The 19,207-nt window shown below is 45.2% G+C and overlaps 1 protein-coding gene and 1 long non-coding RNA gene across 5 annotated transcripts in view; one reads left to right on the forward strand and one right to left on the reverse strand.

Annotated features, from left to right (window-relative positions):
- LOC125960907 (uncharacterized) overlaps window positions 1–19,207 on the forward strand; it is an 840,695-nt gene that overhangs the window by 104,897 nt on the left and 716,591 nt on the right. The window lies entirely within an intron of this gene.
- Window positions 1–19,207, reverse strand: part of PRKCE (protein kinase C epsilon) — a 509,933-nt gene that overhangs the window by 66,139 nt on the left and 424,587 nt on the right. For all 4 annotated transcript variants that reach the window (XM_004264993.3, XM_049696373.1, XM_049696375.1 and 1 more), the window contains one exon: window positions 18,677–18,831. In XM_004264993.3, coding sequence (XP_004265041.1) covers window positions 18,677–18,831 — 155 coding nt within the window. The remainder of the gene's footprint in view (window positions 1–18,676; window positions 18,832–19,207) is intronic.

Raw genomic sequence — 19,207 nt, forward strand, 5'->3', positions numbered from 1 at the left:
CACACTGGGTGGACGTTTTTCACTGGGTTTGGGGTCTAACGATATGAGTATTTCTTTGTGCAAAAAATAAGTTAGGTTTTCAGACCCTCACAAACAGCACATACCTCCACTACCTCACAGGAACCTGGAAAGGATGGGAAACAGAGTCTAAAAACAGACCTGTCAGTGGAAGCTTGCAAGGTTGGGGGCGAAAATCCAAGGTGACTCACTCAGTTTGAAAACTTTGTTCTGCTTTGGGTAGGTGACAACTTGTGAAATAATACGCCCCTGACCCCTTACCAAGTATTGATATAACCTTACAGTGCTTAGGACTGAGGCTTGAGTTCCGCTGTGGTCCAGGTGGGACACGGCATGGAGAAATTCTCCAAGGGTGTCATTCACACGGAGGCTGACTCAGGACAGACTGGAAGCTTTGTGGAACTGTCGCTGACTTTCCTCAGCAGCCCAGCCCAATGGGACAGGATTTCCTGGGATCTTCTAGAACATATAATCTTGGAAAAAGGGATTCCCAAATATATATTATTGAGGGCTAAAATCCTTTTTCTTCAAATCCTGCCCTTTTCTTGGTTTGGGTAATCCAGATAATTGCTCTAAGTCATACTGTTTTTTTTTTTTTAAACTCACATCAGTACATCACAAAATTCTCACTGAATCATAAAGCACAGCAAAGTATCTGTCTTGAGGTTAAGAATTGCAGATCCTTCTAGAAGCCTTGGGCTCTGGAAGGGCACTACTGTTTCCAGCCATGTTGGCCAGGCGAGGCCCGGCTTCTGGGAAAGTTGCAGCCTTGACTCAGAAAAACCATGAACAAAGTCCCCTGACCACACAAAACTAAACAGACACAGAAATTTCCTCTAGGCAGGACTAGCTCTGCCCATGTTCAGTTTGATGCTGTCCAACACACCCCCACCACCATAAAAGAGAGCCAAGCACTATAGGATTCTTCTGTCAATGTGCATCTCCTGCTCATCTGGGTCTAGAGGCCCAGCCTGGTGTTGTTCAGACACTAAAAATGTGTCTGGGGAGTGAAGAGAGAGCGTGGTGGGTGATCCATTCCCATTAAACCCAAACTGCAGATTCGGGAAACAAAATTAAGGAAGCAAAGGAAAATGAATAAATAGCATTATCTAGAATATTCTTGAGGAGAAAACTGCAGAGATGAAGCACAGTCACCCACCTGGTGTCCCCACAACAGCCAGGACCAACGAATACACAGCCGGTGTTCCTTCAGGATGAACTGCCTTACGATGGATGTGAGAAGGGTGGCTGCCGTCATGTTGCCCCTGCTGTGCCTGCATCCGTCAGGAATCTCTTTTTGCGTTAAAGCTGAGCCTCTCCAGGGCTAAGAGGGAACCTCCTATGTGAGGCATGCTAGGAAGGAGCCCCACCCCCTTTCCCCACTGCCAAATCTACCTGGAGAGATTGGTCCCTATGGTTCAAGGCATTTCCCCTGCTAAAGTTTAAATTCTTCTATGCACCCATCAGGTCCTGCCTAGAGTTTCCAGCTCAAAAAGGGATACTGAGGCACAGTAAGCATCTTATTTAGAGAAAGAGGATGACAACTGATAATAATAATAGCTATGATTTGGGCGCCTGCTATGTCCTGACCACATTCTGTAAGGAAGGTATTAATATATACATTTTACAAGTAAGGAAACTGAGACTTAGGTTAAGAAATTTCTCAAGGTCATGCATCTGTAAGTGATGAATCTGGGATTCAAATATGGGGCTGTCTGACCTCAGAGTTCTGTGTTTGACTGTGGACTACAGAACAAACAGGCCAAGAGAACATATGTGCAGTAAGGGACCACAAAAAACCTCAGTGCAGAACCATATGCCTATGTATTTAGGGCAATTATTCTCAACTGTGATGCAGTGATGGAACTGGGGTGTCTAGGTCAGCTGTGAGGTCCACAGAGTAACTGGGTAGGACTAATATAGTAATTATGGTAATGGTTAATACCTAGTGCTCACTGCCATACCAAATACTGCACCAAGTACTTTGATGCACAGCCCTATTTAAGCTCTACAACCTCCTTATAGGGGGCGGGGTACTATGACCATAGTTCATCGAGTCTAGAACACACTTTTAAAAAATTTTTTTTTTACATTTTAACAATTTTGAAGTTAAGATGCATCTTACAATTACAACTGGCAATTTTTTTTTAAGTAAGAAAGCAACAGAAAAAGTGGGGGGAGGAAACAAAGAACAAATGTAATGAGTAAAAAGTAGTTACAAAAATAGTAGATATCAATCCAACTCTATCAATAATCACTTTCCAGGTGAATGCTCTAAATACACCAATTAAAAGACAGAGATTGTCAGAGTGGATTAAGAAACAAACAGGGCTTCTCTGGTGGTGCAGTGGTTAAGAATCCGCCTGCCAATGAAGAGGACACGGGTTCGAGCCCTGGTCTGGGAAGATCCCACATGCCACGGAGCAACTAAGCCCGTGAGCCACAACTACTGAAGCCTGCACGCCTAGAGCCCCTGCTCCACAATGAGAGGAGCCACCGCAAGGAGAAGCCCGCGCACCACAACAAAGAGTAGCCCCTGCTCAACGCAACTAGAGAAAGCCTGTGTGCAGCAACAAAGACCCAATGCAGCCAAAAATAAAAAATAAATAAAAAATTAAAAACCCAAGACCCAACTATATTTTGTCTATAAGAAACACACATTGAATAATAAAGATTCAGATAGATTAAAAGTAAAAGGATGGAGAAAGAAATACCAAGCTGACACTAATCAAAAGAAAGCTGGACAACCTATATTAACTTCGGACAAAGCAGACTTCACAGTAAGGAAAATTATCAGGAATAAGGTACATTACATAATGGTGAAGGGGTCAATTCTTCAAGATGACCTAAAAATCCTAAACAGGTATGTACTGAACAAGAGAGTGTCTAAATAGAGGCAAAAACTGATAGAACTCAAAACCACAATTAGATATGCATCACATCCACTTGGATATATAATCGAAAAGGACAGACAATAACAAGTGTTGGTGAAGATGTGGAGTGACTGGAATCTTCATAGGTTGCCGGTGGGAATGTAAAATGATGCAGTCACTTTGGAAAACAGCTTGACAGTTCTTCAAAAAGTTAAGCCATCTGACCCAGCAATTCTACTCCTAGGTAGATAAATGAAAACGTTATGTCCACTCAAAGACTTGTACAGTAATATTAATAGCAGCAGGTGGACAAGCCAAAGGCCCATCAACTGATGAATGAATAAACAAAATGTGGTATACCCACACGACAAAACATTATTCAGCCATGAAAAGGAATGAAGCATTGATACATGCTACGATACGGATGAACCTTGAAAACATGCTAAGTAAGAGAAGCCAGTTACAAGACAGCACATGTTGTATAATTCTATGTATATGTAATGCCCAGAATAGGCAAATCTATAGAGAAAGTAGGTAAGTGGTTGCCTAGGGCTGGGAGTGAGGGTGGGAGAGGACTGGGGGTTGATGGTTAAAAGAAATAGAGTTTCTTTTTGGAGTGATGAAAATATTTTGGTGATAATTGCATGACTGTCTGAATATGCTAAAAGCCACTGATTTGTACACTTTCAGCGGATGAATTGTATGGTATGTGAATTAAATTGGAATAAAACTGTTAGAAAAAAGATGATTGAACTGAAAGGAGAAATGCACAAATGCCCTTTTTCAGTGATATACCAAACAGGCAGAAAACCAAGAGGGGTATAGTTGACCCGAACAGCACTGCCCAACTTAATCTATAGATTTCATTTTACAGTGGGGTACCGGTAAGTATTTAACAATAGCTTTCCAGGGGAAACAAACTTTGATCTGTAGCATTTGCTGAGTTGCCTGGTACAAATACTCCCACCATGGCTGACATCAACCTACCAACAAAGTGTCACTGGCCACGGAGCTCGGAAGAGATGTGCATAGCTTTCCCCCTTTGGTGTCGGCTCACAAATCAGATTGCTAAATTTCCAGGAGCGTTGTGAGCTGATTGTGAAACATGGGTAGCTTGAAATTTCCCCCGGAGGGAATATTTACACCATGGAAATCAGCTACAAGCCAGGTGCTTCTGTTTGTTTATTTGGAGTCAGTTTATCAGCCCACACTATCAAAAAACCCCAGAGCCCCCACCAGTGGTTCTGTCTGCATCATCAAGAGGCTGAATGACCTTGGACGAGTCATTCCACCTCCCTAATTTATTCATCTATAGAAGATGGCGTTGGAGTAGCTGACCCCCAAGTTTACTCACACCTCTAAAATTCTATTAAATAGTAGGCCCTTCTTCCACAATGCCCACATATAACACAACCTAACAGCACAACAGTGTGCAGTCACGTGACTTCGGACAGTCATTCTGTGGCCCCTCAGGATGGGGTCTGTGGTCTCCCCTCAAGCCTCACTGCTCACCAAGCCTCCCTTTGTGCTTTGAGATCCAGGCATGTAGAAATTCTTTAGACCCACAGACCCCTTTGGCATCCCGCCTGCCCAAGCCTTCACACATCCTGATCCCACTCCTTGGTACACTCTCCCATGACCTCTTCCTCTGGCCAACTCTTACCCCATTGGGCCTCTTTGGGAGAGGTCAATTCCCCCAGAAAGCCTTCCTTGATTTTCCCCATCCAGCTGAGGTATCTGTGCTATGTAGTTCCCTGGCACCCTATCCTTTCCCTATCACCATCCTTATCAGTGTTTTATTGTTATTGTTCATTTTATTGCCTGGCATCCCCACCCAACCTTAAGTGCCAAGAGGGCAGAGAGTGTGTGTCTTTTCCTTTTCATGGTATCTCCAAGGCCTACACCTGATACACCAACGAGGCTTACACAGTCATTGCTGACTGAATAAACGAGCATCTGCTTAAACACACAGCTTCTGAACAACAGAGTGGTACTCTTCAAGAAATGGTACAAGCCCAAACTGAAATCCCTTTTGGATGAATGCTTTTGCATTAGCATATTTCCAACAATGGAGGGAATTTCATCTGAGAGATTTCCCACTTCAGAGAAGGTTCTGAATCCTGGGGAGTGAGATTCTCAATCTTGACGGGACCATGACTTTCTAAGCAAACAGCCCTGCTCCTCAGACAGGAACTCTTGCCCATATGGTGGGTTATGGCCCTTGGAGGAAGCTCTGCTCACTACAGGGATAAACACTTAACTTGGCAGCATCAGACCCTTGAGAAACCATTTGTTTTGATTAAGAGGGGGGACTGTGGATACACTGGAGTCGGGGATCCACAGAGGGTGATCTGACATTCAGAGCACAGAGCATGAGACCACCTGTCAACCAAGTCTCACGTTCCAGGACCTCTAAACTCTCCAGAAGGCACCAGGCAGTTAAATACAGTTACCTCTGGAGCCTCACTGAGGTCATCTGCAGATGCCATTTTTTGAGATTCATTTTCAGAGTCTGTTCAAGGGATTCCCAGACCAACAACCTTAGGCTCACAGAGCAAGATCCTCCAATGCAGCCGTCATGTACAGAGCCGAGGTCCAGAGAGGAGAAGTAATTTGCCTGAGGTCACCCAACTGAGGCAAAGCTTTATCAGATTCCTGGCCCCACGTTCTTTCTATTGCAGCACTTCATCAGCCAGACACTGCGAAGAATAAAAAGACCGTGGAATGGGGCAGTGCACACAGAAAGGAAGCCCAGGAAAAGGTGGGTCCAGCGAGAAGTCCATCAGAAAGCGCATCCCTGTGGCCAAATATATTTAGAAAGTCCCCCTACCTCCCTGGAGGTGTTTTGCTTGATCCATTTGAATAGGTTGGCCATGAACTCAAGGGCGATTGGATTCAACCGTAAGTTCAGAATAACCCGCAGAAGCTCTACAAGATCATTCCACCAAGAAACAGTTGTCAGTACAACGTGAGAAATGCTAGAATATAATGGAGTAGATGCCGCGTTAACGGGAGGAAGAAAGGACCAGGGGAAGATGAACTGAAGCTGAATCTTACAGGATAGGAAAGAGTGAGAAAAAATAAAAAGTGAAAAAGAAGGTCTGGTATTCTAGGAAAATGTACGGTATTCCTAGGCAAAGAGAGGAGTTGATGTTGGGACCTGGGTGATAAATGCACAGTGTGTGTGGCTGTGTTGATGAGGACACCTTCCAGGGAGGAGCCCGGTGGGAGAAGCACTGGGGAAGGCAGGGTGGGTGAGAAGAGACCTGTGTGCAAATCCTGGAGAAGAAGTTAGTGAGAGGGTCAGCTTGGGGATGGCTTCAGGTAAGAGGTGGAAGAGTCTGGACAATATCCTGAGACAACACGGAGTCACTGCAGACTTCTGAGCAAGAAGGTGCCCCAACTCCTTATTTTATGATAGTTAATCTGTAGGAATGGTGGGAGAAGAGACCCAGAAGCAAGGAGAGAGACGGTGGCAACAACCACCAGGATTAATCCATCAGCCTGTTACCACATGACCAAAGAGAGAAACAAAGCTAATTAACTGTGGCCCCTAACGCTTCCATGGGCTGAGGAGCGGCCCCAACAGCCCGAGTCATCTTGGACTCAGCCAGGGCTGAGACCGCGGGATCCACTCAGACGTTCACACAGACTCTGCTTACCCCGTGGCAAAGCTGCCCATTGTTTGCTAAAACAATTCCCATTTTTTGCAGTTCAATCATTAGCCAAAGGCATTGAAGAAACACAATCGTAAGACTCAGCCCAGGAGAATTCAGGCTCTACTGTTGAATACACTGCAGTAATACATGTTCCAAGATGTCTACTTTCTATAGAACACTGCATGGTCATAAAAGCTACATAGACCAAATTCTGCTTCATAATACAGGTCCGAAGTCCTCAAACTAGCTTTTGTTTGGGAGACTCTAACCTGACAAGGTGTTTTCATCAGTTTGCCAGCTAGCAAGATACATTCATGGTAAACTTTTTGAGATGGACAAAGTGAATCTGACCAACTGTCCGCTCAGCCTCTTGTGAAATAGAATCACGATGGCAATAGCAGCAGCGAGCATTCGGTGAGTGTTTACTCTGTACCCGACACAATCGTAATGATTTTACACATATTGACATGTATTTGATTCTCACAATCTCTCTTTGAGGGAGGTAATTTTACAGATGAAGAAACTGAGGGTTAGAGAAGTAAGTCCCTTGCTGAAGGTCACATACCTAATAAGAAGTGGAGACAAGAATTTGAGCCAGGAGTCCTTACCCACTACAACGGGTTCTCAGCTCTGTGGTAGGTATAATGAGAGACACAAAAGTAGATGACAGGGTCCCTGATCATTTTCTCTCTGAATACACACTATTAGCTGAAACACTCAGACACATTTAATCAGGAATTTCCCTCTGGTTCCAAACTTCCTGTTTGCTCTGCGCCTCCAATGTCAACGGAGTCAGCATTCTACTTCTGATCTGGTCGGCAATAACATGGCTTCCTCAGAAGAATATAAACTTGGCTTTCATCCCAACCAGCTCAGGCTCTGCTCTCTCCTCCCCTCCCCTTTATCATGTCACAACGACTTCACCCTACACTGTCATTGGCAGGTGAAACTGCACGAAAGGAGTTTGGGGTGAAGATGGTCTCACCTCTAAGTAAACCTAGACCCACAAAAAAGTGACTGCCCCTGAAACCCCACAATTACACTTAGTATTCCTTTATCAGGAGACAAGCCCTTCAATTATACAACACAGTAGAGGGACCAAATGACTCTCATTACCAAAATGCACATTTTTGAAGTCAGCTTTTTTGCTGAAGGTGGTCATGTAGGGAGTGGGGGATGGGGGTGGGGGGTGGAGTGGGAGCTCATGAAGATGGTAGATCTCCGTCCAGGAGGCCGAGGCACGGAAGTCAGACTCCGCAGATTTCCTGTGCAAGCACACCTGTCGGCTGTTCCAGCCCACTGGACACCGTTAGGTGCATTTCTCAGTACTCTCTTACCCTGCCTCAGGGTCCCTGCATGCTCACAGTATTGGAATAACGCCAAAGAGAGGCTCCCTTCCCCGGAATACTGCCTGACCCTAAGATCTAGGCCCTGTCCTAGATGGGCCCTTGACCTGCATGGGGACAGAGGCTCACATGTCCACCACCCTGCTCCCCACAAACAGGGTGTCATCGTTCCTGGGGTGTCTGCACCTCCCCACACCTCGCTGTGCCCCAAACAACTTATAGAGTCCTTTCATGTCCATTAGCTTATCTAAAGCTTTCAATTTATGCCAAGTCTGCAGGCCTGGCCATCTTATTTTGATTTGATATTTATTATCAGCTCCATTTTACAGATGAGGAAACTGTGGCTCAGAGAGATCAGGTCGTTTGCCCAGGGTTACAATGGTTAGTAAGTGGCAATGCTGGGACTGCAACCTGCATTCTCTATATTAGTTTGCTAGGGTTGCTATAGCCAAGTACCACACTCTGGGTGACTTAAGCAACAGAAATGTATTTCTCACAGTTCTGGAGGCTGGAAGTCCCAGATGGAGGACTGGTTTCTTCTGAGATTTCTCTTTGGCCTGTAAATGGGTTTTCTCCTGGTGTCTTCATGGTCTCCCTCTGTGCATGTCTGTGTCCTAAGCTCCTCATCTTATTAAGACACTGGTCATATTGGATTAGGGATCGCCCATGTGACCTTATTTTACCTCTCACCTCTTTAAAGGGCCTATCTCCAAATACAGCCACATTCTGAGGTACTAGGAGTTAGGACTTCAACATACGAATTTGGAGGGAACACAATTCAGCCCATAACATCCTCTGACTCCATAACCCTCCTCCCACTCATTCATCCAACCAATATTTATGGAGCTTCCTAGGTGCCAAGAATTGCGCTCGGCACTTCTGCAAATGTTTTCTCATGTAATTTTCCACACAGTCCAGGGAGCTTTGCATTCTAATTCCCATGGTACAGTGAGGGAACTACACTTCAAACAGTTTAAGTATTCTGCCCAGGAAAACACAATAAAGACGAGACAGACACTGAATTCAGCCCCAGTTCTCCGACTCCAAATTCAGCGCTGTGTCTCCAGCATACAACTTTGCTTCCCACGCAAGACCGCAGCTGGCAGCAACGGACAGGGTGACCTGACAGTGACGGCAATGGGGTGGGATCTGGCAGGATCTCCTTCTTCGGAAATACCGTAAATCCCATGGATAATAGCTGTATCTACCGCACAGGGCTGTTGTGTGCTGATTAAATGAGTTAATGGGTACAAAGTGCTCAGAATAGAGTCTGGCTGGTAACGAAGGCTAAATGAGTATCTTGCTATCGTTGTTGCTGTTGCTGCTACTGCTGTGGTGGTTATTATTTTTGTTATTGTTATTATTGACTTCTAGATATAAAATTATTGACTTCTCAAATACCCACAACAAATTATTTTTCTCTCCATCCCAAAATTACACACAAAGGCCTAAACACACAAAGATGGGGCGAACAAGAGAAGAAAGAACAGCGACGTAATTTTGGAAGCTGGAAAGCAGAGGGGTGAGTGGGACATGACTCAGTAGACCTGAGAAAGAGCTGAATCCTGAACCAGCAATGGGGAAAGTCAAGAATGATCAAATTTACGCTGTAGAATCTCCCACTTCCTGCTCTAACAAAGCTCAGGAATTTGCAGTAACCGTTACCTCTGGAGATGAGGATGATGTAGAAAGAGATAAAGTGAAGAGATCTGGTTGAAAAGCAACTATAAACTCAGATTCTCTTCTTACTCTGCACAGCCCCTTCTCTGCATCAGAGATTCATTCTCTTCAGGGGAGAAACAGAAAGTCTCCGGGACCGGGGTGGAACAGGGGAGAGGGCAGGCACCAGCGTATAGAACTAAAAATAGGGCAATTGGATGGATATATGTATTCTGGGAGCTGGGCCTTCAACCCTCTTCTTTCATTTGGCTCACCTGGCTGCCAAGCCCTGTCTCTTCAGACAGGACTCTGGAAAAGTCTTCCCAGGGTAATCTGAGGACTCCAAGAGAAAAACTCTAAAGAGTCAGAATAGTCAGAAGTTCCCCCAAATAAATGGCTCATAGATGATTCATTGTAATGATGCCCAAGTTGACTACTCCAATATCTGAATGATAGTTACAGAAAGAGAACAGAAGAAATCATTAAAGAAATTAGACACTTCCCAGAACTGAAGGACATGATTTTCTAAATTAAAAAGGTTTATCTAAGGCCCAGTGCAATGGATGAAAATGGGTCTACACCACATCATTAACATGTAATTAACAAGCTTGCAGAAAAAAGAAATAGGTCCATACGAAAGATCAAGAGCAAAATAGTTTTGGACTTCTTAATAGCAACACTGGGAGTTGGAAGGCTGTGGAACAATACCCTCACATTTTGAGTGAAAATGGTTTTCAATCTAGAATTCTATACCTAGCCAAACTCTTTATCAAGTTTGAGAGTACAATCAAGATCGTTTTAGATATAAAAGGAAGATCTCAAAAATTTATTTTTCATACGCTTTCTCAGAAGGTACATCACCACATCAAGAAAGTGTATCAAGAAAGAGGAGAGGGCTTCCCTGGTGGCGCAGTGGTTGAGAGTCTGCCTGCCAATGTAGGGGACACGGGTTCAAGCCCTGGTCCGGGAAGATCCCACATGCCGTGGAGCAAATAAGCCCATGTGCCACAACTACTGAGCCTGCGCTCTAGAGCCCATGAGCCACAACTACTGAAGCCCGTGCACCTAGAGCCTGTGCTCTGCAACAAGAGAAGCCACTGCAATGAGAAGCCCGCGTGCCACAACGAAGAGTAGCCCCCGCTCGCTGCAACTAGGGAAAGCCCGTGCGCAGCAACGAAGACCCAATGCAGCCAAAAATAAATAAATAAATTCAAAAAAAAAAAAAAGAAAGAGGAGACATGTGATATAAGAGAGGAGCTCTCACATGGAAGAAGCAAAGACGCCTGGACAACAGTGAAGGGAGATCCCAGGGTGACAGCTCTGCAGTAGGCACTGAGGACAACTGTTCAGACTGGAGCAGTTTAGAAGGCACCGGTAGAAATTTATCCAAGAATATTGATAGAATGCCTATTGCACCTAGCCACCCTGAAGGGAGATGTGGACAATCTGGAGAGCATCTGTGTTATCTCCAGGGAAAACAAACAGAGAAAATGTATAGGAAAGGAAAAGTAATTATAGCTTATCAAGTGGCTTAGTTCCAAATAGTATTTCACAGTCATAATAATGTATACAATGTACATTCATTTAACAAAAATTACAGTAAACTCTGTTGAGAAGATGGGATGTTTGGAAGGCTATGTGGATGTGATAGGGTGGTGAGTAGGTAGTAGGTGGGGCAGAGAACTAAATTCTTACTTCCATAGTGGAAAGTCACTAGATAATATCTAAAATAAAATTTAAAAAATAACATTAAAACATGTTATTTAGTACAATGAGGTATCACCTCACACTGGTCAGAATGGCCATCATTAAAAAGTCTACAAATAACAACTGCTGGAGAGGGTGTGGACAAAAGGGAACCCTCCTACACTGTTGGTAGGAAAATAAACTGGTGCAGCCACCATGGAAAACAATACAGAGGTTTGTTAAAAAACTAAAAATAGAGTTGCCATATGATTCAGCAATCCCACTCCTGGGCATATATCCAGAGAAAACTACAATTCAAAAGATACATGCATTCTAATGTTCAAAGCAGCACTATTTACAATAGCCAAGACATGGAAGCAACCTAAGTGTCCGTCGACAGATGAATGAATAAAGAGGATGTGGTACATATATCAATGGAATACTACTCAGCCAAAAAAAATGAAATGATGCCATTTGCAGCAATATGGATGGACCTAGACATTATCATACTAAGTGAAGTAAGCCAGACAGAGAAAGACAAATGTCATATGATATCACTTATATGTGGAATCTAAATTATGATACAAAGGAACTTATTTACAAAACAGATACAGACTCACAGACATAGAAAACCAATTTATGGTTACCAAAGAGCGAATGGGATGAAGGAGGGATAAATTAGGAGTTCGGGATTAGCAGACACAAACTATTATATTTAAAATAGATAAACAACAAGGTCCTACTGTACAGCATAGGGAAATATATTCAATATCCTGTAATACACCATAATGGAAAATGTGAAAAAATATATGTATATGTATAATTGAATCACTTTGCTGCACACCAGAAACTAACACAACACTGGAAATCAACTATACGTCAATTTAAAAAGAAACAAAAAAAACCCATGTTATCTTGAAATACAAAGGTCCATACCAGAAGTGTCAGCTAAAAGAATTGTAAGTGGTTGTCTCTGTGGGAGGGGAAATTGGTGGAGAGGAAGGGCAGAAAATGGCTTCTCATTTCTTTAAGCACTGTGTAGGACTGTTTGAATCTTTATCTATAGGAATATCTTTGATTAAAATAACATCTATGCTTTATAACACCTCACTGCATAAACTTGAGTGAGTTACTGCCCAGCTTCGGTTTCCAAGTTCCGCATCTATAAAATGGAGTCGGATTAGACAGCCTCTGAGGGCCTCCTTGATCTAACATTTACACTGCGATTCCTACCACGGGAACTGGTATCATCTCACTACACACTCAGCCCCTAGGTCCTTAGGAGTTTTACACTAAAGTATCACTTTCTACAATGGGTGGGGGAATGCTGACGGCTGAGAACAGTGCTCTGTGGGAACAAAGTTCCCCCCGTGATTTTCTAAGGGCCAGGTCCTAAGAAGACTGAGAAGGAGAGTGGAAGGGATCATGCCAATTCCTCCACCGCCCTGCTATGTACGAGCATTAGCTACACTGGAAATGTAGTGAAAGAAGATGAGACTCTAGACAGTCGATTTTCCAGTTATTAACACAGCCTTTAACCAGAGACCTTCATCAACTCAGGAAACGCCTAACTGCCTACGGCAGGAAAGCTTTCCAGGGATCAAGGCAGGCTACCATTCCGCAGACCAGGCACACAACCCCCTTAGACCACCAGGAAGGCAAGACTACGGCGCACATCACAACTCTGTATGCATTTCCCAGGGAGGCTGGGCTTGGGGAGCACAGCCAGAGACCTCTGTACGTCTTCAGCTCTTTCTAGGGAAATCCCTCCCAAGTCCCTCCTTTTGGGCTTTGTCCCCCAGCCCTGGAGAGGACCCGACATTTCAGACTCAGGCTTATCTGAGTCTAAACGAAATCTTTGTTCCCTGCTCTTAATTGTTAATTGACTTTTTATAAACATTATCATCAACAAGGAAAGCCTTTTCTAAGCACCTCCAGAGTACAGAGTGATCTAGATGGGGCCAAAGCAGAAATGCCCTTCTCTCTCTTCCGGTCCCCTTACTGCCCCTCAGCTCTGGCACCAGACACATAACAGGCACCCAGGGCGGACTGACTTTTGGGGGGTGATGATGATGGCTCATTAAGGATTGAAAATCTTGGAGAAATAAAGGAGCAGGAGGGCTTTAAAACTTACAACTTCCTCTCCTGCTGGTAAAAGGCCAAATTTTAGTGCTCTAAGTGAGGCATGTTAATCACCAATCATACTTGACATAAATAAAATACCTTGTCATTCCCCACTTGTTTTTATATCCTTCACTTCTACCTGTACAGTCCGACTAGTCATGCTCACTCTCAACTACTTTAGAAAGGAGACGAGGCAGGTATTATCCGAACCCCACAGGGAGGCCAGTCATGAAGAGGTTCAGCCACCTGCTCAAGATTTCTCGAAGGATTCTCTAGCAGCTGTTCAACTGCTTTGTCCTGGGTACCTACGAGGTCGGGGAAGAGAAAACTGACTTCACCTTTCTTTGCTGTTTAAATTTTGATTTTTCCCTATGACTACTACTTCTATACTTTAGAAAAAGGAATTCAATTTTATAAAAATGAAGGAAGGAATTCATTCTTCTAGTGTTAAGACACTTGGCCAGAGCTGCAGAAGCCACGCTCTTTACCACCCTCTGCCGCAGTACGTGTGACTGTGAGAGAAGAAGATGCGTTCCCGTCTGCCAAGCCTCTGGTTCTCCTCCCAGGGAACCCCCGCTGCCCTGTGTGTCTGAGGTGGATCCCACAGTCTCTCTTCCATATCCCATGGTCAGAAGAGCATCCTCTGAGACTCAGCTGCTGTACTGAGCAGCTCAGAGGAAAACAGACAAGCTCTGAGCATGATGGAGAGTAGGAGAGAGTTCCCTGAATCAACTTTCGGAAGAAAGTCCACCCCTGAAAACCTCCCCCTGTCATGGTATGTGTGAGTGCGTAAGGGAGGGGAAGAGATTTTGAAAAGCCATAGTTAGGAAGCATGGACACACAGTAAGCTAACGCCTGCTCCCACTGCAGCACACAGAGGGTCCTCAGGAATGCTGGGCAGGGGACACAGAGACAGTGCCCTGTACCGCCCATGGGGGGGAACCTGAGCAGAGAGGGCCCAGAGGAAAGGGAGCCTGTCAGCCTGGGCTCGACTTCAAGTGTGAGCCCCCAGTCAGGGAAACGACTTCTTCCCTTAGTTCCTGAACCCTGGCCAATTAGCTGCTAATTAGTTTCTGTACAAATTCCAGCAGGAAAGCTGGAAAATTCTATCTCAACTTCAGCAATGAGGTTCCTCCTGCAAAATTTGGTCTTGCCAACCTCCCAGATAAACCCCTGCACCACCCCAAATATGGTCTCCACCTGGGCTTCGGAACAGCCAGAGACGAATATGCAGACACACATACCATCTAGCCCGTGTGCTGGAAGCTTCGAACAAAGCAGCATGGGAAAGAGAGATCACATGGTCCTCATTCATCTATGAATCGAGAGAGATAAAGGAAGGGGGGCCGTTCAGGGGCAAAGAAAAAAAAAAACTGTGTGTGTGTGCTGCAGATGCTTCCAACACAGACTTTCAAAAGTGCACATGTATGAGGTAGCAACCCACTAGACTGGAAGGCTCTGGAGCATTAGAGACTAGAGCAAGTGCTTAGTGAGCACCTACTACAAGCAGGGTACCATCCTAGGCCAGCCAGGTAAGCACGCTTGCATGGAGTTCTCAATCACAGAATAGGTATCTTAAGTGAAAATACGAGGTTGGCAAAGGGAACCAGCCTGATCCAGAGAGATGCTGTCGCTCAGGGAAGGCATGACCCCCACGGCAGGCTGGGTGGTCAGGGGAGGCCTCCCAGAGCCGAGGCGTCTGACACAGTTCTGAGGGCAGAACGGAATTTTTCTAGACCCGTGGTCCCCGAATCACCTGAGGAATGTTTTAAGAAAGTACAGATTCCTGAACCCCATACCAGACCTACTGAATCAAAGGCTCTAGGAATGGTACCCTGGAATTGCTATTCTTTAAAAAAAAAAAAAAAAAAAAAAAAGATTATTTATGACAAATTCAAAACATACAAAAAGCAGACAGAATAGTGAACCCCTGTGTACCCATCACCCAGCTTCAACGATCACCAACTCATGGCCACTCTTTCCTCACCTATATCCTTATCTAGTCCCCTTGTCCAGTATTCTGGAATCTACCTATTTTTTAAACCAGGGACTCTAAGGCAGTCAGACCATAGATGTGACCTGGAAGCCACTCACTGATCAAGACACAGATTAGGAGCAAGGGAATTCCAGGGACAGTGGAGACAAAGACTAGGAGAAATGAAAGAGAAGGGTATTTGGGGGAGAATGGCCTAATTTGGAGGGCCTTGAGGGTGGGATACACGGTTGGGGGAAGGGGGATAAGGATCAAAAGATCGTTGGGGTCCACGAGGGCCCTGTCAGCATGCATGGTGTCTTTGTGAGAAACACAAAAAGGCATCTCCTCTGGGTAGAAACAGCACCCCTTTCTGTGCTTTATCTTACGAGGGGTGAAGGTTGCTAAGAAGGGGATCCTGTGACAACCAGCCTGTGCTTTGAAAGAACACTGGGCAGCGATGGAGAGGGAGGTAGACAGACAGAAGGGCAGAAAACCGAGAGGCAGTGAGTGAGTCATGTCAAGAAATTCTTGCAAACTAGCCAGGGAAGAAGGAAGAAGGCCTTGGAGGTTGTCCTGAAAGAGAGAGATCTCGTGCGCGGTTCTGGAGAGAGTGATATGGAAGTCACAGGCACACGGGTGTCATTTGGAGGCATGCAAATGCTGAAATTGCTCAGGAGGAGTAGTTGGGGATGAAGGCCATGGGAAAACCCAGCATTTAGAAGATGGGGGTGGAGGGGAGAAGGACCAGGCCAGGTGATATAGAGACTGAAGCGAAATGGTCAAGGAGATGGGAAGGAGAGAAAGAGAGGGGGCATGTATGGCTCATAGAAGTCAGAACAAAAGTGTTCTCAGGTGTGATGAGAGGGAAGCATTCAACGAGGGAAGTAGAAAGGAGAAGAAACCAGACATGTAAGCAAAAGTCAAGTTTTGGAGCACCTGGAGTGACTAGTCAAGTGTGGACTTGGATTTGATGAGCCCCATGGCAAGTGTCATGATGTGTAGCACGAGCTTACTGATCAGTTACACTTCCTAAGTGTGTCACTTACGGCCTGGGGCAAATGATTTAAGGGAAGTCTGAATCCCTGCTGGTAAACTGGGGATGATTATACCCACTCTAATAGGGAGGGGATGGGGATGGTATATCAATGAATGCCAATTCTTCCTGTCACTGGCACCTAACAGTGCACTGCCTTGTAGTATGGGTGATCTTTTCACATATCTAACCCCGGTATCTTTAACTAGCCTGCAACCAGTTTTGGGGGCAGACATTAGGGTTTTAAACTAATTGAAGCCAATGGTCATTTGTTGACCATTTACTACGTGCAAGATAAGAAGAGGATGTAAAATAAGAAGATCAAAGGGTTAAAAAGAAGCAGCCATGGCCCTAAAGGAGAGGGTGGGACTTAGTGCAGGACCCACATGGATGCCCGACCTTAACACAAGGTGAAGAGTGGCAGGTGCAGCAATTAGTTTCAACTTGCAATTCATTCCCAAACTGCAAATAAAGTGTGGTGGATGGAGAGACTTGCTCTGGTTGGTGGGACCAGGCTTCGAGCCGGCAGGCAGTATTGCATGAGGCTTCTGGGCTGGACAGAGGAGGTGGAGAGGAGAGCAGAAAAATGAGGAAGTTGGGAATTGGCAGGTGAGTTTGAGGAAAGCTAAGAACCTTGGTAGGTTCAAAACAAGAGATCATGGGAAGTGAGGGGACAAAGATGTTCTGGGTTGTAGCAGACATAACCTAAGGTGACCCCCAAGGTGTCACACTCTGGTATAATCTCATACCCCCTCCCCTTGTATACGGTGGCAGCGAAACTGTGACTTACCTCCAACCAAAACAATGTGGAAAAGGGATGTGATATCACTACTGAGATTACATGACATTAGAGGGCAAGGGCCAAGGGATTTGCATGTATAATTAAAGTCCCTAAGTCATTTGACTTTGAGTTAAACAAAAGAGAGATTAGCCTGGCTGCGCCCAATCTAATCAAATGATCTGTTTCAAAGAGGGTCCAGGTCTCCCTGAAGTTAGAGACTCAAAGCAGGAAAGACTTTCTCTCCTGCTGGCCTTGAGGAAGCCACGTGAATGCTCCAGCTGCAAGGAAATGAATTCTGCCCGCAACCATGTAAGCCTGGAAGAGGAGCCCAAACTTCAGATAAGAATGCAGTCTGGCTGACACCTTGATCACAGCAGAGAAACCCAGGTGTGCCTTGCCTGGACTCCTGCCCCGTGGAAACTGTGAGATAATCAATGGGTGTTGTTTTAAGCCACTGCGTTTGTGGTAATTTGTTATGCAGTAACAGGAAACAAATACATGGACTCCTGTCGTGGAGGGCCATGAAAGCAGGCTAAAAAGTATGGGCTTTGTTATGCAGGCCATAGGGAGCCACTGACTATTTTTGAGCAGAGGGACTTTAGGGAGCTGGTGAGGGTTGGTCAGAACCCCTTGGAGAACACTTAGTCAGGGCATTGCTCCCGGGAGCAGGTCAGTGAAGTTCTGGTGAGGGATTAGTTCTGGGTTGAACCAAGCCAGCTATTCTTCTACCCAATTTAAAAAAAAAAAAAAAAAAAAAAAAAGGAGGAAGCAAAATCTGAGTAAAGAAATTGACAGTCATTGAAAAAACCTTAAGGAACTTTAGTGTCCTTGTTGCTAATTATAAATATTTACTCCTCCCAGAATTCCTGACCTCACAGAAGAGCCTGCGTAGTCTCGCTCTCTTACTGGAAAATTTCTGTGTGTGTGTGTTCATTCTATGTTTTCTTGGAAGGGGGACAAGGCAGTAATAAGGGACTGGATGATCTGTAGAGAGTCACTTCCTGTTGGATATTGTCTAGTTCCCCTCCCCTCCTCCCCCCCAAGATCATAAACCCTGAGACCCGCAAGGAACTCCTCCTTCTCCGATTCTATCTGCTGGAGACAACTAAGCCAAACAAACTCAGGAAGTGGCAAGAGGTTGGGAAGGGGAGGAAGTTCATGGCACAGAAGGAAAAAGTAAAGAGAATGCCCTGATGTTCAAGGAAGAGGGTAGGGGGTGGGGCAGAGAGAAACGAAGGTCACCCCAAGGTTACTTGGCGCCGAGCCTTCAAAATGTCGTGCTTAAGCTTTCAATCAAAACTGGCACAAACAGTGGGTCAGATCTCCCGGGGCCATTCAAATATTAACATTCACAGTGATAAACAGCCCCCAAAAAAAGCCCTCTGTAAGCAAATTGGAACAAACAGCTAATCTAAAGCGGGTTGCTAAGAGACCAGTGGGGCAGGAGCCAAGTCAGTCCAAGCATCCGGAAAGCTCTTTATTTTTTTCGCTTTTGGGGAAGAGAGGAGGAGAGGAGAGGTACCTGTAGATGACTCCATGTTGGTGGAGGAACATGAGGGCTGACGTAACCTCTGCAGCATAGAACCGGGAACGAGGCTCGTCGAATTTTCGGGACCGCTGAATCTGGAACATGAGGTCTCCACCATTTACATACTCCATGACGAAAAAGAGGCGGTCCTGAAAGGAGAGGAGGAAATGCCATTTAGTGAATTCCGCTGCAGCTGCCCACACAGGCCAGCAAGCGTACTGTGAGTCCAAAGTAACAGAACCGGGACTCAAGGACCCTAGTAGCACACGTTCCGGAGAGAAGATGAAGGAGTTAGGGTACGAAGTGTTATTCTAAAATCTGTCTGTCTTACTTTTAGAGGCGTCAGCTTGGTCTAGTGGGAGAAGCCCAAAATTGACAGCAAGGAGATCTGGGTCTCTGTCTAATTTCTGTTATGACCTTGAAGTGTGACCTTGGACAAGTCTCTGTCCCTTTGCAGGCTCCAGTTACCTTGGTATATGTGTGGTGGGTTACATCATGCCCCCCCACCCCCGCAAAGGTATCCAT

This window comes from Orcinus orca, chromosome 13 (assembly GCF_937001465.1).
Source record: "Orcinus orca chromosome 13, mOrcOrc1.1, whole genome shotgun sequence".
Classification (NCBI taxonomy): Eukaryota; Metazoa; Chordata; class Mammalia; order Artiodactyla; family Delphinidae; genus Orcinus; species Orcinus orca.